The sequence below is a fragment of the Triturus cristatus genome, chromosome 2_1 (assembly GCF_964204655.1).
Source record: "Triturus cristatus chromosome 2_1, aTriCri1.1, whole genome shotgun sequence".
NCBI lineage: Eukaryota > Metazoa > Chordata > Amphibia > Caudata > Salamandridae > Triturus > Triturus cristatus.
The window spans coordinates 438,010,447-438,035,781 of record NC_140581.1 but is presented as its reverse complement, the minus strand read 5'-3'; the positions used below and the strand labels follow the sequence as shown (position 1 = coordinate 438,035,781).

The following is a 25,335-nucleotide window of genomic DNA, read 5'->3' as shown; positions in this document are numbered from 1 at the left end:
AACCAAAGTGACCCCCCTTGCAAAACCAGGTGGTTTGGCGATAGGCCATCTTGAGGTGGCCTCACTACGTTTGGGGCCCTTGCCTGCCGCGGGTACTTGGGCCTCCCACACAAGTGAGGCACCATTTTTACCGGGAGACCTGGGGGAACGCTGGGTGGTGGTAAATTTGTGTGAGCCCGGTGATGCCACTACTTTCCCACCCCAAAATGTGTGAAAAAAGTGATTTTTTGAGCAAAAATTGAGGTTTGCAGGGGATTCTGGGTAAGGAAACGTTGGGGGATCCACGCAAGCCATACCTCCCTGGAAGCCGCCGGGTGTCTAGTTTTCAAAAATGCCTGGGTTTGGTAGGTTTCCCTAGATGGCCGCCGCGCACCGGGCCAAAAACCAAAGTGACCCCCCTTGCAAAACCAGGTGGTTTGGCGATAGGCCATCTTGAGGTGGCCTCACTACCTTTGGGGCCCTTGCCTGCCGCGGGTACTTGGGCCTCCCACACAAGTGAGGCACCATTTTTACCGGGAGACCTGGGGGAACGCTGGGTGGTGGTAAATTTGTGTGAGCCCGGTGATGCCACTACTTTCCCACCCCAAAATGTGTGAAAAAAGTGATTTTTTGAGCAAAAATTGAGGTTTGCAGGGGATTCTGGGTAAGGAAACGTTGGGGGATCCACGCAAGCCATACCTCCCTGGAAACCGCCGGGTGTTTAGTTTTCAGAAATGTATAGGTTTGCTAGGTTTCCCTAGGTGCCGGCAGGGCTAGGGTACAAAATCTACAGCTAGTCACTTTGCCAAAAAAAGGGTCATTTTTCACTCCAAAACCACGTTGCGTTTTGCGCCGTTTCCTGTCGCGGGCACTAGGCCGACCCGCACAAGTGAGGTACCATTTTTCTCGTAGGACTTTGGGGAACGCGGGGTGGGTGGAAATTTGTGGATCCACGCAGATTCCAGAACTTTCCATCACAGAAATGTGGGGAAAATGTGTTTTTTTTGTCAATTTTGTACGTTTGCAAGGGATTCTGGGTAACAGACCATGGTGGGAGGCAGTCAAGTCACCCCATCCTGGATTCCCCTGGGTGTCTAGTTTTCAGAAATGTATAGGTTTGCTAGGTTTCCCTAGGTGCCGGCAGGGCTAGGGTACAAAATCTACAGCTAGTCACTTTGCCAAAAAAAGGGTCATTTTTCACTCCAAAACCACGTTGCGTTTTGCGCCGTTTCCTGTCGCGGGCACTAGGCCGACCCGCACAAGTGAGGTACCATTTTTCTCGTAGGACTTTGGGGAACGCGGGGTGGGTGGAAATTTGTGGATCCACGCAGATTCCAGAACTTTCCATCACAGAAATGTGGGGAAAATGTGTTTTTTTTGTCAATTTTTTACGTTTGCAAGGGATTCAGGGTAACAGACCATGGTGGGAGGCAGTCAAGTCACCCCATCCTGGATTCCCCTGGGTGTCTAGTTTTCAGAAATGTATAGGTTTGCTAGGTTTCCCTAGGTGCCGGCAGGGCTAGGGTACAAAATCTACAGCTAGTCACTTTGCCAAAAAAAGGGTCATTTTTCACTCCAAAACCACGTTGCGTTTTGCGCCGTTTCCTGTCGCGGGCACTAGGCCGACCCGCACAAGTGAGGTACCATTTTTCTCGTAGGACTTTGGGGAACGCGGGGTGGGTGGAAATTTGTGGATCCACGCAGATTCCAGAACTTTCCATCACAGAAATGTGGGGAAAATGTGTTTTTTTTGTCAATTTTTTACGTTTGCAAGGGATTCTGGGTAACAGACCATGGTGGGAGGCAGTCAAGTCACCCCATCCTGGATTCCCCTGGGTGTCTAGTTTTCAGAAATGTATAGGTTTGCTAGGTTTCCCTAGGTGCCGGCAGGGCTAGGGTACAAAATCTACAGCTAGTCACTTTGCCAAAAAAAGGGTCATTTTTCACTCCAAAACCACGTTGCGTTTTGCGCCGTTTCCTGTCGCGGGCACTAGGCCGACCCGCACAAGTGAGGTACCATTTTTCTCGTAGGACTTTGGGGAACGCGGGGTGGGTGGAAATTTGTGGATCCACGCAGATTCCAGAACTTTCCATCACAGAAATGTGGGGAAAATGTGTTTTTTTTGTCAATTTTTTACGTTTGCAAGGGATTCTGGGTAACAGACCATGGTGGGAGGCAGTCAAGTCACCCCATCCTGGATTCCCCTGGGTGTCTAGTTTTCAGAAATGTATAGGTTTGCTAGGTTTCCCTAGGTGCCGGCAGGGCTAGGGTACAAAATCTACAGCTAGTCACTTTGCCAAAAAAAGGGTCATTTTTCACTCCAAAACCATGTTGCGTTTTGCGCCGTTTCCTGTCGCGGGCACTAGGCCGACCCGCACAAGTGAGGTACCATTTTTCTCGTAGGACTTTGGGGAACGCGGGGTGGGTGGAAATTTGTGGATCCACGCAGATTCCAGAACTTTCCATCACAGAAATGTGGGGAAAATGTGTTTTTTTTGTCAATTTTTTACGTTTGCAAGGGATTCTGGGTAACAGACCATGGTGGGAGGCAGTCAAGTCACCCCATCCTGGATTCCCCTGGGTGTCTAGTTTTCAGAAATGTATAGGTTTGCTAGGTTTCCCTAGGTGCCGGCAGGGCTAGGGTACAAAATCTACAGCTAGTCACTTTGCCAAAAAAAGGGTCATTTTTCACTCCAAAACCATGTTGCGTTTTGCGCCGTTTCCTGTCGCGGGCACTAGGCCGACCCGCACAAGTGAGGTACCATTTTTCTCGTAGGACTTTGGGGAACGCGGGGTGGGTGGAAATTTGTGGATCCACGCACATTCCAGAACTTTCCATCACAGAAATGTGGGGAAAATGTGTTTTTTTTGTCAATTTTTTACGTTTGCAAGGGATTCTGGGTAACAGACCATGGTGGGAGGCAGTCAAGTCACCCCATCCTGGATTCCCCTGGGTGTCTAGTTTTCAGAAATGTATAGGTTTGCTAGGTTTCCCTAGGTGCCGGCAGGGCTAGGGTACAAAATCTACAGCTAGTCACTTTGCCAAAAAAAGGGTCATTTTTCACTCCAAAACCACGTTGCGTTTTGCGCCGTTTCCTGTCGCGGGCACTAGGCCGACCCGCACAAGTGAGGTACCATTTTTCTCGTAGGACTTTGGGGAACGCGGGGTGGGTGGAAATTTGTGGATCCACGCAGATTCCAGAACTTTCCATCACAGAAATGTGGGGAAAATGTGTTTTTTTTGTCAATTTTTTACGTTTGCAAGGGATTCTGGGTAACAGACCATGGTGGGAGGCAGTCAAGTCACCCCATCCTGGATTCCCCTGGGTGTCTAGTTTTCAGAAATGTATAGGTTTGCTAGGTTTCCCTAGGTGCCGGCAGGGCTAGGGTACAAAATCTACAGCTAGTCACTTTGCCAAAAAAAGGGTCATTTTTCACTCCAAAACCACGTTGCGTTTTGCGCCGTTTCCTGTCGCGGGCACTAGGCCGACCCGCACAAGTGAGGTACCATTTTTCTCGTAGGACTTTGGGGAACGCGGGGTGGGTGGAAATTTGTGGATCCACGCAGATTCCAGAACTTTCCATCACAGAAATGTGGGGAAAATGTGTTTTTTTTGTCAATTTTGTACGTTTGCAAGGGATTCTGGGTAACAGACCATGGTGGGAGGCAGTCAAGTCACCCCATCCTGGATTCCCCTGGGTGTCTAGTTTTCAGAAATGTATAGGTTTGCTAGGTTTCCCTAGGTGCCGGCAGGGCTAGGGTACAAAATCTACAGCTAGTCACTTTGCCAAAAAAAGGGTCATTTTTCACTCCAAAACCACGTTGCGTTTTGCGCCGTTTCCTGTCGCGGGCACTAGGCCGACCCGCACAAGTGAGGTACCATTTTTCTCGTAGGACTTTGGGGAACGCGGGGTGGGTGGAAATTTGTGGATCCACGCAGATTCCAGAACTTTCCATCACAGAAATGTGGGGAAAATGTGTTTTTTTTGTCAATTTTTTACGTTTGCAAGGGATTCTGGGTAACAGACCATGGTGGGAGGCAGTCAAGTCACCCCATCCTGGATTCCCCTGGGTGTCTAGTTTTCAGAAATGTATAGGTTTGCTAGGTTTCCCTAGGTGCCGGCAGGGCTAGGGTACAAAATCTACAGCTAGTCACTTTGCCAAAAAAAGGGTCATTTTTCACTCCAAAACCACGTTGCGTTTTGCGCCGTTTCCTGTCGCGGGCACTAGGCCGACCCGCACAAGTGAGGTACCATTTTTCTCGTAGGACTTTGGGGAACGCGGGGTGGGTGGAAATTTGTGGATCCACGCAGATTCCAGAACTTTGCATCACAGAAATGTGGGGAAAATGTGTTTTTTTTTTCAATTTTTTACGTTTGCAAGGGATTCTGGGTAACAGACCATGGTGGGAGGCAGTCAAGTCACCCCATCCTGGATTCCCCTGGGTGTCTAGTTTTCAGAAATGTATAGGTTTGCTAGGTTTCCCTAGGTGCCGGCAGGGCTAGGGTACAAAATCTACAGCTAGTCACTTTGCCAAAAAAAGGGTCATTTTTCACTCCAAAACCACGTTGCGTTTTGCGCCGTTTCCTGTCGCGGGCACTAGGCCGACCCGCACAAGTGAGGTACCATTTTTCTCGTAGGACTTTGGGGAACGCGGGGTGGGTGGAAATTTGTGGATCCACGCAGATTCCAGAACTTTGCATCACAGAAATGTGGGGAAAATGTGGGTTTTTTTTCAATTTTTTACGTTTGCAAGGGATTCTGGGTAACAGACCATGGTGGGAGGCAGTCAAGTCACCCCATCCTGGATTCCCCTGGGTGTCTAGTTTTCAGAAATGTATAGGTTTGCTAGGTTTCCCTAGGTGCCGGCAGGGCTAGGGTACAAAATCTACAGCTAGTCACTTTGCCAAAAAAAGGGTCATTTTTCACTCCAAAACCACGTTGCGTTTTGCGCCGTTTCCTGTCGCGGGCACTAGGCCGACCCGCACAAGTGAGGTACCATTTTTCTCGTAGGACTTTGGGGAACGCGGGGTGGGTGGAAATTTGTGGATCCACGCAGATTCCAGAACTTTGCATCACAGAAATGTGGGGAAAATGTGGGTTTTTTTTCAATTTTTTACGTTTGCAAGGGATTCTGGGTAACAGACCATGGTGGGAGGCAGTCAAGTCACCCCATCCTGGATTCCCCTGGGTGTCTAGTTTTCAAAAATGTATAGGTTTGCTAGGTTTCCCTAGGTGCCGGCAGGGCTAGGGTTCAAAAACTACAGCTAGACTCTTTGCAAAAAAAGTGTAAATTTTCAGTGTGAAAATGTGGTGTGTTCACCTTAGGTTTTGAGCCACTTCCTGTCGTGGGCACTATGCCTACCCACACAAGTGAGGTACCATTTTTCTCGGGAGACTTAGGGTAGTTCAAATTTGTAAAGCTACTGTTATTACCTGTTGATTTTTGATGCATTTCTCCCTTCCAAATGAAAGACATTGTGTAAAAAAAAAGTCATTTTGAAAAATGACCAATAATTGTCATGCAAATATGAGTATTCCCAATTTCGAAAATGTGCAAATATGCACTGTTTCTGAACTCTGTAATTTGTTCCCATTTCAGAAATACATAGGTGACTTTCATACCGATTTTTCCAAGTATACATTTTCCCACAATAATTGCTATATACCCGGACCAAAAAAAAAAAACATTACAAAATGCTGCTCATTTTTCTACTCTGGGTTCGTTGGGCTCTTGATGAACCTACAAGTCCTATATGTCCACACAACCAGGAAGGTCTACCGGATGTAACGGTACATTGCTTTCAAAGAGATGTCATAATTCGAAGAAGTTACAGGTAAAAACGTTGACTCAAGAGGCTGCTTTTTTCAACAAATTTTTAATTTCTCCTATATTTGCCTGTAAATTTCTATAAAGAAACCTTGATGGATCTACGCAAATGACCCCTTGCTGAATTCAGAATTTTGTCTACTTTTCAAAAATGTATAGCTTTCCAGGATCCATTATTGTTTTGTTACCCTTTTCTACCGTTAACTGGAAGGAGGTTGAAAGCACAAAAAATAGCAAAAATAGGGTATGTCCCAGAAAAATGCCAAAACTGTGTAAAAAATGTTGGTTTTCTAACAAAAGTCTGTCATTCCCTAAAAGCTGGAGAAATTGTGATTTCAGCCCCACAAACCCTTTTTTGATACCATTTGCAGAGAAAAACCCAGAAGCTTTCATTTGCAGCCCGTTTTTCACATTTTTCACAAAAAAAAAAAAAAATTGCTGTATTTTGACTAATTTCTGTGACCCCTCTAGGAGAATCCACAAACCCTGGGTACCTTTAGAATCCCCAAGATGTTGGAAGAAAAGGACGCAAATTTGGCGTGGATACCTAATGTGGTCAAAAAGTTACAGGGGCCTAAGCGCGCACTACCTCAAATAGCCCAAAAAGGGCTTAGCACAGGAGGGGAAAAGGCCTAGCAGCGAAGGGGTTAAATATACAAGTCATGCACAACATCCTGGAAAGATGCATACACTAAGTAATGCTTACAAAATTCATATGATGTATCCCAGTAGCTTGTGTAGGGTTTCCTCAGAAATGAAAGAATTAGATCTTGGTTTCAAGGAAAAAAGAGTAATCTGAGGTGAAATGTTAGAACATTGGGAATAAAAGAGCGCATTTACCCTAGGAAAAACTAAATATGAAGTATTCTAAGGGAGTGCATGAAGTTTCCTAATCATCCCTCCTGAGGTAATAGGGACGAGAACAGACTGGGAGAGATATCAGCATGATTGAGATACTGCTGGGAATTGGATAACAGCACAGAGGGGCTCTGAAGGAGAAACCCTGAGTGAACCACAGCCCCCCACAGAAAACTCTAAGACCACAAAGGAGACAGAGCAGACCACATTAATAAAAGATAAGTTGCTCACTTGCCTTTCTGACTTTCATGAAAACTAAGCAGTACTTTTGCAGAATGGCTCACTGAACTGCAAGCGAACATGTCATTCAAAATGTTAAATAGCTCAAAGGACTTGCAAGCTATTGAGGTTCATGCAAGTGCAAATGAAGATTCCATTGCTGCATGAGCACAATACTAGAGGACATGGGTTCTATTGTGGTGACTATGTCTGATGAACTGAAGGACTTAAAAGACAAGTGCAATGACCTAGAAGACAGGTCAAGTGGGAAAATGTATGGATCAGAAATGCCAGCGAAATCGCAGCAAGTGAAAACAGAGGACTTTTGTCGGACACTCTTGAAGTAAGTACTGGAGGAAAAAGATGATTTTGATATTCAAATTGTACATGTCCATATAATCTGGCTTTGAGACCAGTTCCTGGAGCCTGTATGAGCGAGATATTAGTGAAACTGGCCCCATCAGTACTGAAGGATAGGAGCCTGAGGATGGCTCATTGGAAAAACAATGTACTGATCAACGATGGTGCACTTTAACTGTCTCACGATCTCTCTCCAATAACACGGAAGAAGAGCATAGTGCTGCCGGATGCCTCTCCAGAACCAAGGAATGGTCAGATAAAATACAGATGAGCTTTTTCCTTTTAAATGATATTCCAATACGAATCTAAGGCTCAAAAGATCAAAAAGCCGGTGGTGGGGAAATAGAAACAAACTCTGCAGCCAAAGGCATATCTGGATCACCAAAATGCTGATGAGAGACCCGAACCTAAACCAGATGGAAGAAGGTTAGGAATAGCAAAAATTTGCCTTATGAGACTAACTGCTGACTAATTTTGATGGCGATGAGAAACAGCTAACAGAGACATGCCCATCATTGACTTGATCTGACTCAACTAATGTATGGTAAACAAGGGAGTAGCCCAAAAAATAAAATAATTCCCACTTTGAAACATATTGAAGATGGCACCGAGCGAGTAAGCGAGCGAGCGAGGCAGGCAAATCCAGCAGTGATTTGGGACAGTGCACCATCTAAGGGAATTCTGAAAGTCTTAAAATTCCTTTCTTCCTGCCATCCTTCTTTCAGCCTTCTGTCCTACTTTCTTACTTTCCATCTTTCTTTCTGACATTAATATTTCTTTACATCCTGTCTGTACTTTTTTGATCCATCCTTCTTTCTGCTCTCTCTTTACATACTTCTCTCTATCCTCCTTTTTTATCCATTGAGTTTTCCTTTTTTATCCATCCATTGTTCCTTCTCTTCATCCTTGTATTTTCAATCCATTATTATCAATTACTTCACCACTTATCCATACATCCTTCGTTCTCCTATACATTCATGCATCCTTTCCTCCATCTTCCTTCTTTCCATTCTTCACTCCATTAATCCCTTTCTCTATCTATTCACTTTTCTTTGCTTTCATCTCTCAATCCATCGTTTTCCCAATAAATCCTTCTCTTCATTCATCCATCAAGCCATCTTCCCCATCTGGCAATCCATCTCTGCACCCACTCACCATCCTTCTCTACACCACTACCCGCGCTTCCACTGAAAGTGTTGGTATTTATGATCTTCTGATCAAAGTTAAAAAAGCCATAAACCCCAATTTAAGTATTAAGAACTATCCTCTGGCACTTACCCCCACCCACGGTGCTAAATTGGCCGGTTCATGAATCCCCTGATGGCCAAAGTTTTCATACTGCTGAACTGTAACTGTATTTGATTAGGATTATATTTGGATCTTTGTGGGGTGGGGAGCTCACGAAATCTGACCACAGGTGTGTTGTCACTCCTACCCTGGATATTTCTTGCCAAGGGGTCAATGTTGGATCTTAAATGTTAAGTTTAAGGCTTTGACCAGTTGGTTGATGGGTTGGGCGAGACAGGCAAACAGGATGGAGAACAATTTTGAAAATGAAATACATCCACAATCTTGCAGATACAGGATATGGGGAAGGGATTCTGGGAAAAGTCTATTTTAGGGGATCCACTGAAATCCTCACCATGCTGTGTGCTTTTTAACATGGAGCCTCAGGAGGCTAAATTCCCCAGAAATATGCCATAAAATTTGTCAAGCTTTCTCGCTCGATTCCCAGGATGTGATTTGTTTACAGGAAACACATCTCCTGTTTAAAAAGTACCAAACTTTTGACACAAGCTATACCTGACCAAGAATCATGCTGGGGCTTAACAAAATCTTTTCGGAATAGCACTCAGAGATTTACGATTTGCTATAGATGAAACTATGTAGGATTATATGAAAGGCCTCTTAGCCTTTCTACGCTTGCCTTATCAACCCTCACTAATAACGTCACTAGTTATGTGTTTTTTTGAAGGGCTTATATATTAAATCCTTCCCCATTCGTTTTGCAACAGAGGGTCCTTAACTGGTTTTTACATTCTTAACGTCCATGCATTTTGAGGCAATAAACAGATGTTCTTTGAGGCCACTGGCCCTTTAAACTGTCTTCTTATTGTGATTAGCTCTATATGCCTTGCAATGCACTGCAGGCGGAGTCAGAGCAACCACCATATACCACATTTTTTTCCAGGCTACCTATGTGCTTCGGACTCAACATAATTTCTGACAAAACATATGGCACCTTTACATTTGGAGGGGTCAATCATGTTACTCGCTTTAGTCTCTCCATTGCAAACCTCTGAGGAGAAAAACAGGATGCACCAGTTGGACTCCAGGAGAGCCCTTAGCTTTTATATTGATGAGACTAAAAGGTACTGAGTGGATGATGGTTCACGACTGTTAAGACGTCTAGAAATTGATGTTATTCAGATGGATCACCTTCGTACAAAATGTGCTATGTCTGGGCCAAAAAGAAGATGCAGGGCTTACTCTACGAGAGGTAAGGCCACTACTACAGCCTTAGCAAGGCATGTTTGTGGCTGGATACCCCTGGGTATCCATCCACCCTTTCAGAAGGAATTACTGCCTTGGTTATCTGGACCGCCCAGGGAGAGCTATTTTGCCCACTTATACCAGGAAATACTGCAAGGCTGAGTCCACTCCACAGACCCTCCACCTTTTAGAGGGGTATGCATTGATACTATTCAAAAGGTGAGGAATCTGCACTTAGAAGTATCCATCACAAGACCAAGTTACACACATTCAGTCATGCTCTTTCTAGTGAATGCTTTATCTAACTGCAGATTCCTCTGTGCCTGCTCTCCTCCCTGTTCTGTAAAGTTACGTTCTCGGGGGTAAAAAGATTCCATGTTAGATTCTGCACACTGACAGTTCTCAAACTGTTTCCGATCCTTCATATCAAAAGAAACAGAATGCTTTGTTGTAAACTGACGTCAGAGTGCAGGGATGGCGCCTATATTCAGCTCTGCAACGTCAATTCTAGAGGTAGGATAAGACTGCTGCAAAAGTCTGATGGCTCATCGATGTCTGAGAGCACAAGCTGGAAAGTTTTAAGATCCATTCTGGTATCTTGGGGAATTCAAAAGGTAAAGTTTCTGCAGTTAGATAGGAGTAGCCATGAAAAAAAACACATTGCAGAAGGTACACTTGACTGACATTTGTTTGACTGTTTGTTGATCATCAACAACTGCCAAATAGGAGAGAATGATTTAGTTGGAAAATATGTCCCCTCCAATCAGACATGTTTGGTCTAGGAGACTGCGGTCAACCATTGCCATGGAAATGCATACTTTCGATATTAGAAATGCGAGTAGCAAATTTTGTTTAGCATGGGAACCTTTGGGAATGATTATATGGACATGTACAATCTGAATATCAAAATCATCTTTTTAATAGACCACTTGCAAAGTGGCATGCCATCATTACTTTATCCCTTATCCAAGAACACACCAAGAATTGACTTTGTACCGTGATCTCCGACACCTTAAAGAGGACACATGGTGACGTGAACAGTGTTTAGTCTAAAGTACATGTCCGCACCAATATTCGAGATGTACCTTCCAGAGGATTTAACGACTAGTGGAACGCTGTAATTCCTATCCTTGGAGGAGCTGGGGATGCTGTGGGGGAATGGGATCCAGCTGTATTTCAATTCTGTTCAATGTCAATACTAGTGTAGGGCACCTAAGTATAACGGTAGTTGGATTCTGTCGAAGAACTGTTACCACTCAATAATGTGTTACTGGGCAATAACATAATCTCACATCTCTTCCAAAACAGGAGTATAGACGTGCTAATGTTCCATTTTTAACTGGCATGACTTACAACCAAGATTAAAACAATTGAGACAAAAGGGTATCGGTTATCTTTGAACAAAGTATAAATACAAGCTACTGGAAATTCCCAGGAGTCAACGTACTACCAGTCAGATACGATCAAGTGAGGCCTTTCACTTGAGAAAGTGAAAATGATATCTACTGACAAAACATATGTGAATTAAAAACAAATATAGTCCATTTTGTGGAGTTTATCCATAAATTACAAGCAGAAATTAACATGCATGATCTTGTAATAAGAGAAAAATGCTTACAGAAAATGAAGAAAATGGCACTCACTACCACGCCTCCAGATAAAACATGCTCAGTTGCCTCCTGGTGCGCTGGCTTGTTCATTGCACGCAGTTGATCTGTTAATGGGTGGGTCCAAAAGTTTCCAAGGAGGAGTGCACTGGTGAAAATTAGAAATGATCCATATCGGGCACATTTGGAAGCTTCCATCTTGACAGAGCATATTGACTCTACGTAGAAGTCCAAGATCATAACTGAGAAAATCACAGTTGTAAAGGGCATGATTAGGACAGACCAGGATTCTACTTTACTCTAGAGGATGAACAGAAATAAGATGTGTCAAAATTGATAAAGTTGTTAATACATATATATAATTAAGCAGAGATACCGGAAACACAGGAAATCATATGCATTATGATGCATCGCACACAATATGAAACTGCATCATACAATGCATAGTGAGCAGAGTTGTGAAACCTCTTGATGATGGTTTATTTTCTGATTACCAATTTAAGATTACCAATAAATAAACAAACCATTTCCCCATTTAGTTTTCCATTCATGCTATGTACTTTTTTCCAACTCCCACCCCCTATAATCGCCAACACAGACAGAGAACCGTTTCACTGATGGGTAATGCTCAGTACACATCGGAAACAATTGAAGACTGTCCTTAACTACTGTCTCTACTCCAAGTTCAAGTAATGCGTGGATCATGATATAAAGCATGAGAGAGAGAGAAAGTGGGGCATGTGGGTGGAGCTAGACACACGTTTATTTGTATATGTATTTCTTACATGATGCAAGTGTTGAAGGCTATCAATTGCCCTTTCTGGTCATAATGAGAATAAGGGCTTTCAAATTGGAGCCATACCTGCGGCATAGATAATTAATTATTGACCTCTTGAGAAGAGGTCAATAATGCTTAATACCAGATACCCGCTCACCATAAAGCTATGCAGCATGTAACTTGGTAATTCTATACTACGTAAATACTTCAATCACTCAATCAAAATGACTTTATTCATTCTAAGTAGACCATAAAAGTATAAAAACATTAATACAAAACATCAGTTAATCCATAATCCCAGTGTGACAATGTAAAATAGGCGTGGCATCAAATGGCAATAAAACACAATAATAAATAATCAATAAAAGCGTAGAGAGTCATGAGGACTTATAAAGAAAGATAATTAAAATGTACATAAAAACAGTGGCCCTCTGCTTTATAGCACGTTGGATGTAGACAGCAGTTAAAAAACAGAACTTTATAGTGGACAATATTTGCAAATAGATAAAGGCCACTCTACAGTAAAGTATAATCGACTCTTTTCAGAGAGGTAACAAATAGCGTTTTCTCAATAGTGACTAAAATTTACAGAGGACCATGAAATGTAGAGTGCTTTGTGGAACCCTGTATGGGAAAGGCAGCCAGAAAGTGCAAAGTGCATAATCTAAGTCTGACTAGCAGGAATGTGTGAGGGCGATTGCACACCCATATTAAAAATGGTTCAGTAATAGTGCTTGTGCAAATCCCCAAGTACGCCTGAAACGTTTGCTTGTCTGTAGCCCTCCGCATTCTGGTCTCCAGGCATCCATCTAGAAAAAAATTCTTCAGGGTAGTAAGGGAACTAGCTGACGCACTACAGGGAGAGTTAAAAGGTCCTCCCGTCCCATGCTAAGGCAGGTGATTCGAATATACCTTATCCAGGGGATATTCAGGGAGCGGTCAAGTTTCAGGCAGTCAGCATGCACAGCCCTCTTAAAATAAGTCAGGTTCTTAGTCCAAATTCTGAGGCACAAAAGGAGGGTTTTTTAGAAAGTCATTAATGTACCCAATCCCCACCTCTGTATGGCATATGATGGAGCTGGTGCTTTTAAGGATGGCTAATAGCCTCTTGATAAAACTGTTCTCATTGGTTCCAGGCCTCGCCAATCGCTAATGCCCCAAAGCCCAGCTCCAAAGGAGGCACCAGCACAACACTTGGCTTGTAGATGGCTACGAGTTCCCTAATGGGCTTCTGACTATAATCTGTGGGCACAATTAAGAACAGTCTCGACTAATTTAGAGACAGGGATGGCTCTACTGGACTTCAAGGTTCCCAGATAAGGTATGTGTCAAAATTAATGCCTAGGTAGGAAAAGTGGCAACAATGCCTATTTTATTGCAGTTAACTACAAGGGTAGTATTATCCTTATTGATTGCATAGAAGACCGTTACAAGTGTTTTGGCCTGGTTGACCCTTAGATCTCAGCTGGACATGAACTTGCAGAAACGGTCCAACAAGCATTGCAGACAGTTCGCAGTTCTGGCTATTAGGACAGTGTCATCAGCATAGATTAGTGTGGGGATACTACGATCCCCTTTAAGGGGACACTCTTCCCTAAGTTCTGCTAACTGGTCCTCCAGGCCATTTATGCAGACAGAAAAGAAATGGTGCCAGGACACAGCCCTGGCGTACAGCCCTGGCAAGACTGAAGGCTGTTTTCCTTCCCACCCTCCCCAGCCCGAACCTACCCCCCCCCCCCCCCCCCGACACCACAGGCCATATCTCACACTGGCAGTTACATCGTTGTGTAGCTCCCTAGCGAACTTAATGTACTGGTCAACCCCCATGTCAATCATAATGTTCCACAGTTTAGACCTTATGTTTTGAACACTTATTTGTAGACTCCAACAAGGATTTCCTAGATGACCAAAGAGATTGAATTCAAATATATGAAGACAGATTATGAGACAAATAAAGCATATGAGCTAATTTAAGAATATTTTTACATATTTGTGAAATTCTGAATTGCCTGCTGGTACCGGATATTTCACTGTAATAAAATTCAATATGAAGGTTGCCTGAATTCAGGAAGAAAAGATCAGTCTGACAAAAAACAGACTAGTAGAAACCACAGTTGGGAAGAACGGAGTCCAGAAAGACAATATGTTTTATATTTATCTTTCAAAAACTGCAGCCCAAGTCACAATTGGCTTGGGGCACTATGCAAAAAGATTAAAAGATAATATACTTTTAAGTGGCGAGTGCAGGAGCCATTAGCTATACATGATGACAACTTTGCAGCTTTGCTAAGAATCCCAGAAGCAGAGTAAGGATTCTGCAGATCGCTGCAAAAGTTGTCATCATAAAAGCTTATGGCTCCCCCACTGACTGCCAGCCAAACAAATTCTAGGTTACAAGGCTGGTCTGAGTACTGATATAATGCTACTGAACTAAAGCAATAAAGAACTGAATGGAACTATTAAAATATAGGGGAGGTGGACTGAGCCTTCTCTATCGAGAGATGTATAACACAAATAAAGATATGTGTTATTCTAATAGCTAAGAGTACGCACATCTGGGTGATTGAGTGAGAAGGTGGCTCTGTATATACTGTTCCCAAATAGGTACAGTGTGTACAGAGTCCACAGTCCCCAGAGGTTTGGCAGAGGTTACAGTTAGATATAACCTTAATCTCTAAAGTGGTAGCTTGGTCGAGCAGTAAGGCAGTATCAGAGGACAGTGTAAAGCATTTGTTGTACACACTCAGTCAGCAAATGGTCTAACACACTCAAGAACTGAACTTGGCCAATGGTTTATATAAAAACGATATGCTTGTTTTATTTTAGAACCAACACTAGGTATTAAAATATACTTTCTCAGAATGAGAGGCTTTAGTTAAATCATTTTGCAATATGCAATTGACTTTTGTAGACAATAGTTACAGGTTGTTGCAATAGGCAACACAATTTCAAACACAATAATACATTGAGCTCAATGTGGGTTTTTAAGTTATTTGCAATAGATTACTTTCAGGATTACTTCTCTAATTCCAGGACTGGATCCTAGATTCAGTCCTGGGACAGGTCTTGGAAACAAGTGAGTAAATTAGTTTCAGTTACTGTTATGATTTTTAGGCATTATTTTACAATTTTAAAAGTTGACAGAAGAAATTTCATAGAAAACAGTCAATGATTCCCTATGGGAGAAAATTCAAGTTGCAGGTAAAGTATGTTCTCGTTACTTTTGTAATCCAGGGCTGGGCTCCTAGGCTCAGTACTGGGACCTCTATCTAAAACAGGTAAGTAATTATGTTTTCACAGTTGGTACGATTTTTAAAGAATATTTGTAATATGCAAAAATCGACACTTAGAAGAAATTTCACAGAAAAACAGTCAATGGTTTCCTATGGAAGAAAATTGGGTTACTGGTAAGTACGGTTGTGAGTACTTTTCAGGGTCAGTGCTGGGCACCAAGATCCAGCACTGGGATCTCTCCTAATAGCAGGTGAGTATTTCCGTTTTCGTTACTCGGGTGATTTTAGGTGAATATTTTAAGTTTTAGAAACTTCACACTAAGAAGAAATTTCAGAAGAAAGTTTAGAAGAAACCAGTCAATGTTACCCTATGGAAGGCAGGGGGGCCTTGGTTGGTGGCTGCTGACTAGCAGGCCACGTGGCTGTGGGAGCTGGGCTCCTGGCCACTTGCTCAGGGCAAATGGGTAAGTAGGTAGGAGTAGAAGTTACACTGCCAGGGCCACTCGGGCAGCTGGGTGCAGGGTGCTTTTGAGCCTTCGGGCGCTCAATGGATTTCAATGGGAAAGCTCCAGGTTGAACAAAGGCTGCAAGCTCGGGGACAAAGATACTTCTGGTGCCACCACCACTTCGAGAGGTAAGTTGGGTTGGGTAATTGGACGTAGGTACCCAGGAGTCGGGCACAGGGGGCCGCAGGGCACTGGGGTGCCTTTTGGTGTCGGAAAATCTTACCCTCTGTTGATCGCGGTTGGGGGGGGGGGGGGTCGCTGGTTCTGAGGCTGCAGGCGTCGTCAGGAGCGTCGAGGTGAGTCCTTGGGTGCCGGATTCGGGGTCAGAGTCGCCAGGGGGGACGTCCTCTGGGTCTTTGTCCACTGTGGCACAGGCCAGGCTTGGCGGGTGCAGAGTGTGCAGGGTTCACGGTTCCGGGCTGATGCCAGGGGTTAGAACTTGCTTTGAGCAGAGCCACTGCTCATGGGAGTCCCAGATGCTCAGAGTCACAAGGTAGCCAGGTCCTCCGGGGTTTGTAAGGTTGCTGGCCACAAGAGGTGCCGGGATTTAGCAGGAGCAGGTTCGAGGGTCAACAGGCCGGTAGGGCTGGGGCCAAAGCAGTTGGGGTCTTCCTCTTCTTAGCAGCTGCACGGCAGGTCTTCTTTCTTCTTGCTCTTCTTTGCTTTTTTGGAATCCGGAATCTAAGGAAGAAAGGTTCAGGGTGCCCCTAAATACTAGATTTAGGGGTGTTACAGGTAGGTAAAGGGCAGGGACCAATGGGTCCCTGCCCTGGGGTGGGTACACCCCTATCCTGCCACTCTCCTGTGGGAGGGGGGCAGTAGCCTAGTCCTGATTGGGCAGGGCTTCCCATCTTCAAGATGGCTAGAGCCCGGAAATGTACTTCACCTCGCCTCCCCCACCTGAAGGGTGGGGTTGGCAGAGGCTGGCACATCCCCTGTCCTTACTTGGGGTTTCCGGCCAGTCTTCCCGCCAGAGTGGGGGTCAGAACCGGTGGGGGCCAGTTGCAAGTGGCCTGGAGAAGCTCACAAAGGCGGCATGCCTTTGAAGCTTCCCCCTGCCCATCCTAAGGGGAGGAGACCTAGCACCTCGCCCAGGATGTGCATTGTTGCAGGCCCAGGAGAGCGGGGGCTCTCCACCCAGGGGTCCAGCAACATGTCTGCTGTGTGGCAGCCTAGGCAGCCTCTCAGACCAGACGTGGATTGTAGGTTAGGTTTCAGGGGGCATCTCTAAGATGCCTTTTGTAGTGCTTTGTACATTAAATCCCACATTGGCATCAGTGCGGGTTTAATGTGCTGAGAAGTTTGATACCAAACTTCTCAGTCTTCAGTGTTGCCATTATGGTGCTGTGGAGTTCGTGTTTGACGAGCTCTCAGCACCATTTGCTCTTAAATAGCAGCACTGCACTTACAGTGCCCAGGAATGGACCTGGGTACTGTAGGGGCACAGGGCTCATGCTCCTGTGCCCACACCACTGGCATAGGGCACCCAGCTAGAGGGGTGGCTGCTGTATGCCAGGGCAGTGTAGCTGGTGGGCATGGCACACAGGGATGTGTGCCATGTCGACTCTTTGTTTTGTCTTGTACCCAGACACTCAGCCTGCAAGGGCAGTGTGTTTGTGTTAGGGCCTCTAAGGGTGGCACAATAATTGCTGCAGCCCTTAGAGGCCTTCCCTGGTCACAAGGCCCTGGGTACCTAGGGTACCATTTACCAGGGGCTGACATGTGGCCAGGGTTTGCCAATTTGGATTTTAGGTAAGGAACATAGGCCCTGGGCACCTGATTGGCAGGAGTCCAGGGCACACTCAAAGTACATTCAGCAATTCAGCAAAATGTAGGGGCATACCATGCAAGAAAGATGTCACTTTCTCACAGAAAGTGAGTAGGAAATAGGTGGATTGTGGGACATCTTCAAAAGTGTGATAGTCTTCATTTTGAATATTTATGCTCCTACTATCGACTTCGCTGCATTCTAGAAGTATCTAGAGAAAAAAAATCATCATCCTGCCAGGATGGGTTCACATAATAGTGGGCTTTGATTTTACATTACACCTTGCCAAGTTTCAAGTGTGCTAATCTGCACATAAATATTGAGCATAAATCTTTGTAAGCTATAAAATCACTTTGAAAAACTAAAAGTTTAGGGGGGCGTGGCTTAGGCGGCTGCAAGATGGCCACACTTTAAGTGGGCTCTGCCAGCAAAGCTCCTCATCTGCCAAAATCCTGCAGATAACATCTCTGAAACTGCCTGGCTCCTGCATATCTGCACTCACCATGTCCCGGGGCGCTGCCTGATACCATTTGCGGCCCCCCTCGCAGCTCCTGGGCTGAGATCCACTCCTGGGCCTGCTCCTCGAGGTCAGGCCTACCCGCTGCCCTCGCAGGGTCTACCTGTCTCTGCATCGCTGGGACTTGCCACGCCCGGAGCGCCAACCCGGGTCTGTCCTCCTTCGCTGCTGGAAGGTACCGGTGAGTGCTGCGACCGCCGGGGGGCTCTTGGTGGCGGGGCTGGGGGCTAGCGTGCCGTACCGCCCAGCCCTTTCCTGACTCTCCGTGCGGGCGCCGCTTGTCTGGGATCCGGCGCCCGCCGAGACTGCCTCTTCCTCACCCGGGCCGGGCGAAGTGGGCAGCGTGCCCCCCGCGACCCCTCGCTGCCGCCCCACTTCTGGTTCTGCGACACCCGGCCCCCTACGAAGCCCGGATACAGTCTCCCTGACCGGCCGCCTGTGCAGGGCAAACCCGGCCCCTTCCGTGGCCTGCCTCTCTTCCCGGTCTCAACATATGCTCATCGTGGCCGTCCAACCGTCACAGACGCTGCAAACGCACTTGTCTGCGCGGCGCTCATCGCCTAAAGCTGCACTGGACCCTGCTCTAGTCCTCCTCCTAGCACGGCGCCGTCTTCCACCGGGGGCCCCTGCATATCGTAGCTCAACCTGCCTGATCTCCTCGACCCCCCTTGGCGTACCAACCGCCTTTCATCGCCATTCAGCTCCTGCTAAAAACCCACCTGAGGCCAGTACCCTGCTGCTAGGGGTTAGTGCAATTGCTGCGAGGGCCGCCGTGGCTGGGTTGAGGGCGTGCGCGCCACATCACGGGGCCCGGCCTCATATTACCAGTACTACATCTGCTGCATCGCCCTTTGGCCCCGTGGTTTCTGGCCTCGTGTGGGAGGCCGCACGCCCTCCATGAATCCCCGCTGCCCTGTCCTCCGCGGCTGCACCCCCCCCCCCCGCACAGAGATCGGCCCCCGCTGGGTGGCACAGAGGCCTGCTACTGATTCACTCCTTTGACCCGGGCCTGCCTGCGTGGAGGCGCACCTCTCTCTAATACTCGCCTGACTGACCTAGAGGTCCCTGCTGGTGCCTGTTGTGGCGGGAGGCTGCACAGTCCAACACCGCTCCCTGGCTCCCGATACCTCTCCTGGCACTGCCCTCCTAATTCATCTCTTCTTAACCTTAGTCGGCTCTCTCGCAGCTTCGGGCACTGCCACTTCGCCATCCAGTTGTGCTCCCCGCCCACTCTCTCCACAGCCGGTGCCTGACATGGGTAAGACTGACCCCGAGCAACCTATGCTCATATTCGACCAGCGCCGCCAAACGCGCCAGGAGGGCGCAGTCGCTGACGGGGGCGGCTCTGCTACCCCCGCAGAGATGGCCGCCTCTCGGGAAGACGACCTCAAGTCCATCATGTTGGAGGTTAAATCCGCGGTCTCTGGCATAGCTGCCCAGCTGGACCAGTTGTCTTCGCGCTTGGATGTGGTCAAGTCTCGGGTGGACTCACACGGCAATCGCTTGCTGCACGTCGAGTCGAGGGTCTCTGACGTTGAAGACGCCGCCACCCAGGATCGACAAAAACTCCTCCAAATGGACAAAATCCTGGAACTGATACGCACCAAAAACAAGGATTTGGAAGCGCAATCCCGTAGGAGCAATCTCCGCATTACGGGGGTGCCAAGAGTCCACCAACATAGCGCGAATGTAGGATTTTGTGGAGCAACTTGTGCGTGAACTGGTTGTCGACGTGCTTTCTCTATATTGTGGAGAGCGCCCACTGCTCCCTCTATCCTCACCCAGGCCCTGGATTGCCGGCTCGCCTGATTATCGCTAAAATCCTCAATTTTCGGGATCATGACGCAATCCTCTGGGCGGCCAGGGAGAAAGGTGAGATCCGCCACCAGGGTAACTCCTTGTCTTTTTATCCGGACTACACCCTGGCGGTACAGGCTGCCTGCAGCGAGTTCCTACCTTCGAAGCGTATTCTCCAAAAGCACGAGATCCCATACTCTCCGGCATATCCGGCCAAGTTACGGGTCAGGCAGGGCTCCAAGACTCATCTTCCCGGATCCTAAGGATGCCCTTGTCTTTGCTAAGAAGCTTGATCGCACTCATCGCTCCACCTCTGCAAACTCTCAAGACTCCGCCACCGGCAACCTAAGTGAAAATGACTGACTCGGTCTCCTCCCGTGACATTGCCAGCTTGCTGTTTTCCCCATGATTTCCTGTTCACCAGCCTCACCTGGCTTGATCTACACCTCCAGGCTCCAAGATGGCTGGCCCCCCACTGCTATGCTTAGGGGCTAGGCACTACTGCTTCTTTATTTTACTCTATCTACCCTGATGTCTGATATTACATCTGGCTTGGCCACCCTGCCGTGTCGGCAGGGGTGTATGCCGAGCGACGCCATGCCTCCGCGGGATGATTCCCACTTCGGATATAGACTTTCCCCTTCCAAGTTGGGGTTCCCTGGGGTGGTCATGGGTGGTTTCTCAACCTGTTTGGGGGGTTGGAGTGGGCGGGGGTTTCGCGACCTCCTTCTGAGGCGTTCCTGACTGTTATTATGCACTCTGTTGTTTTCTTGCACGTCTTACGATGCTGTTCCACATTTACTCTGCTATGCCATGTCGCATCGCTCCCCGCACTATCCCAAGGCATTGTCCTGGTGTATTGAACTCTTCGACATCTCTCATCCTGTGTGTGGGGCTTGTGGCGCTCCTCTGCAGCCAAGTTGTATGTCACAGCGCATTCCTGGTTGTATTCTTGCACCCCCTATGTTGTTGCACTGCTCATCTCTTCCTCTGTCACTTTGCACCATCACACGCACCTGTACGAGGGTTCAGGCCATATTCACCACACCCCGTGTTACTATTTCCATTATATGACTGCATGAAAGACACTATTTTTTGGACCTGGAATGTCCGTAGTCTCAATGACCACGGCAAGGCTCGACTAGTACACGCTCATCTCCTCTTGCACTAAGTGGACATCTGTCTTATCCAGGAGACCCACCTGCTCCCTGCATCCGCCTCCAGACTTCACTCCTGGAACTAAGAAAAATCACACTCCACCTTTTATTCCAACTACTCCCGGGGGGGTATCTATCCTCATACGTAGAGGACTTCCTTGGCAAACTTCCCAGGTAATCACTGACCCTGCTGGGGGCTTTGTTATCCTCCACGGCTCCCTCCAGGCCCAATCTTTGACGATTGCTGCAATGTACGGCCCCAATAATGACGACCCAGATTTCTTTGCGCAGGTGTGGCACCACAGTTCGTCCCTTGGCCCTGCTGCGCTCCGGGGGGTTGGGGGGAAGGGGGGTGGGGCGGTGGACTTTAATGTAACACTGTCCACGGTCCTGGATCGTTCTGGCCCCTACGCTTCCCCCCGCGCCGCTGCACTCCTTAGCTCCATTCTTGCTGCGAACTCCCTGTATGACGCTTGGCGTCACATGCACCCCGAGGCCCGCGAGGGCACTTGTGTTACTGGCACTCGCGGTTGTTGGTCCCGTTTGGATCCCTGGATCACAACTCCAGATGCTTTCTCCTGGCTTACCTCTGTCAATCATATGGCGTGCACCCTTTCAGATCACGCGCCGGTTCATCTTAGTCTCCGTCTTCCCCAGTCCCCTCGGCGCGCTGTCTCCTGGCGGCTCCCATCTAACGCGCTGCGGGATTCTGTCTTTTGTAACGAGATCCAGACCGCGATCACTAACTACTTTGAGCTTAACGAGGGTACGGTGGATTCTCCCTCTACGCTTTGGGAGGGTTTCAAAGTAGTCATTCGCGGAGAACGTATTTCTAAACAGTCCGGTGTCTTACGCTCCATTCGCAGCACTCTCGATAAACTGGAAACGGAAATTAAATCTTTGGACTCCATTCATGCTCTTGACCCTAGCCCCGATACGCTTGCTCAACTCCGCGAGAAACACACTGAATTTGCCGAAGAGGCCAATAGAGAGCTCTCATTCCTAGGCAGGGAGGCCCGAGCGCGCCGCTTCGGTGAGGGCGATCAGCCCGGTAAAACTCTTGCCAACCTCCTCCGCCCACCCCGCCCTGCATCGTATTACAGCCCTTCAGGATGGTGGCCCAGCTCGCACCACCTCCCCTGTAGAAATCAAGGCACGATTTACGGATTTTTACACGCATTTGTACACGGCGGGAACCATCCACCCCCCCCCCCCCCCTCGTGCGCGAGATCCTTGATCAATATTTTTATACCCTTGAACTCCTATGGCTTGAAAACTATCACAGGGAATTCCTTGATGAGCCCTTTTCTAAAGAGGAAATCCTGGCCGCCATCAATGGTATGCCTGGTGACAAGGCCCCTGGTCTGGACGGCTTGCCTGTCTCTTTCTACAAGACCTTCGCCCCGCTTTTGGTACCGCACCTGGCCACCATGTACAATGAGTCCTTCGAGAGCGGTCAATTCCCACCTTCGCTCCGCGAGGCTATGCTTACTCTTCTTCTCAAGCCGGACAAACCTCCCGAGTTGCGAGATTCCTATCGCCCCCCCGTCCCTTATTAATACGGATAACAAAATCTTCGCCAAACTGCTTGCTTCGCACCTTCTCCTTCTCATGCGCTCACTGCCCGCCTGGATCAGTCCGGCTTTATTCCTGGCCGTGCAACCTCCCACAATCTCCGGACCATCTTCTTCATCCTCCACCAAATTAACCCAGCGCTCCCTGCAATGGCCGCCCTGCTTGACGCCACCAAATCCTTCGATACCATAGAATGGCCCTTCCTTTTTTCTCTCCTTCCACGTCTCGGCTTCAGTCCAGACTTTATATGCAAAATCTTACTCCTGAATCCCCTTCCCACTGCTCGTCTCTGGATCAATGGTCTAATATCAGATTCCATCCCCATCGGGCGAGGCACCCGTCAGGGGTGCCCACTCTCACCTATGCTCTTCGCCATCGCGATGGAACCACTGGCAGCTAGACTCCGACAACATCATACCCAGAGGGGCTTCGGATTCGCAGCCCGCGCCCTCTTGGTCTCCTTATACATGGACGACGTCACTTTATATGTCTGCACCCCCAGGAAAATCTTAAGACCCTGGTGCGCGAGATTATACGGTTTGGTGGCTATTCAGGCATACAGGTGAACTGGAACAAGTCAGTCCTCTTCCCTCTCACTGACGCCACCATGCCCTTTACCCCGGACTACCCCTTTGTGTGGGCGTCAGGACCCACTCGCTATTAAGGTATCTGGCTGAGCAGGGACGTGGACGAACTTTGGAGGGCTAACTTCGGTCGCACGGTGGACTGGCTCGAGTCTATGTAGCCGGCTGCCCCTGTCGTTAGCCGGTCGAATAGCAATTGCCAAGATGGTAGTGCTCCTGAAATTTTTATATTTATTCCTGAACGTACCTATTCCCCTTACTGCCCACTTTTTTCGCAGGATCCGCTCGTTGCTCATCTCTCTGATCTGGGCTGGCAGGCACCCCAGGATCGCGTATGACACTCACTTTTCAAATGTCGTGTAAAGGCCTTGGCGCCCCTAACTTTAAACTCTACGCACGGTGTGCTCAGGCCAGTTTTTTGCATTTTTGGCTTCACCCCACTCCTTTCCAGACGCTTGTGGCTGTGGAGGCGGATCTTGCTGCCCCGTGGCCGCTCTCCACTGCCCTGTTTGCCCCGGCCAAACTCCCACGCACTGAAATTGACACAGTCGAGACCTTACGCTGGGCCTGGGAGGGGCTCTGCCGCTTTTCCGGTGCTCCCATGCTTTTGGTAAATACGATGTCTCGGCTTTCCCTCCTCTCCAACCCTCCGGTATGGTTAAACATGCCACCCGTCTGGGGTTGACTACAGTAGCGGATCTCTACCCGGGGAACACATTCTTCTCTCTCGCAGACGATTCTGGTCCTATGGACACTTTACTCTATAATCATCTCCGGGCGATATGCAGGGACCTACATCCCGCGTTCCCCCAGCCTCCCCCTCGATGGCCGCTCTTGATTTCCTGTATTCGTCTTCCTCCCCATGGACGTTGGTTACCAAACTTTACGCCTTCACGCTGGCAGCTACCTCCATCTCCACTGACCGTGCTCGCGTGGCATGGGGCGAGGACCTTGGTGTGGAAATCTCCCAAGCTGATTGGCTTTATTGTTGCAACCAGACTAAGCGATTGTCCCCAAATTACCGCCTGCACCTCAATCATTTTAAATATTTGCATAGGCTTTACCGTACTCCCGTTCAGCTGCACAAGTTGGGACTCATCTTCAGCGATAGTTGCCTGCGCAGTTCGCTCCTGCGGCGGACTTCTCCCACCTTGCCTGGCTATGCCCCAAGGTCTCCGCTTACTGGCGTGAGGTCTGTGCTGCTATCTTTGAGATCACCTCATCGCCGGTCCAGCCCGGCCCCCTGCTCTGCCTCCTTGGCTTTGTTAAATTCTGCCCAGATGCCTCTCGCCGCCTGATTGCCATGCTGATTGTCCTCGCGCGGCGTAGGGTTTCCATGTGTGGGGGTCGCAAACCTGCACCTAAGTTCGCTCAATGGCTCGAGGATGCATTGCGCTGCCAGACCCTATTGTCCGAATTCTGGGACCTTACGCCTGCTAGATCTCGCCCACTCAACATATGGGGGCCCCCTAGTGTCTTACCTCCTGGGTTGTAACCCCAAAAGTCCGGCGACCTCTCCCGTGCTCCCCGCCGGCACTCCGCCCGCGGAGGCCACCAGTGTAGGTCAGTACACGGCTTTCTCCCTGTCCCTATTCCCTTCAGTTTGGCCCATCCCTTCTCCCGCAGCTTGGGCGCCTCTAACCAATTACTATTCACTGTCCTGGTGTGCCTATGTAATATCTGCCATGTTGTCGCTTTCGAACGTTCTGTACTACTGGTCTACCTCGTCATATTCAATCATATTCATGTATATGGTGCTTTGATTCGGTGCAAGTGTGTAACCTGTCTATCCTATCTTGTCAAAGGTTTTTGGGAAAAAAAAAAGTTTTCTTCTCTTTGGCTATTCAAGAATGCACAACCTAATGGTTAGCAAGTCACTTTTCACACAAGTAGAAGAACACTTTGCAGAGTCACTCCTTGTATTAAATCATACTGCCTTAATTTTACATTTGGCCCCCAAAATCTCAAACTAAAGACAAAGGTGTAAGAACTCTGATGAAATCCCCAGACTGGCTGAGAAAATTCAAGTGATGTAAAAAACTGTGCTACCTTATCACAAAATAACTATCCTG

The 25,335-nt window shown here is 47.8% G+C and overlaps 1 protein-coding gene across 2 annotated transcripts in view; it reads right to left on the bottom strand.

The window, feature by feature from the left end:
* The window catches only part of SLC30A5 (solute carrier family 30 member 5), a 427,281-nt gene that overhangs the window by 230,137 nt on the left and 171,809 nt on the right, over positions 1–25,335 (bottom strand). For both annotated transcript variants that reach the window (XM_085632130.1, XM_085632138.1), the window contains exon 9: positions 11,360–11,648. In XM_085632130.1, coding sequence (XP_085488256.1) covers positions 11,360–11,648 — 289 coding nt within the window. The remainder of the gene's footprint in view (positions 1–11,359; positions 11,649–25,335) is intronic.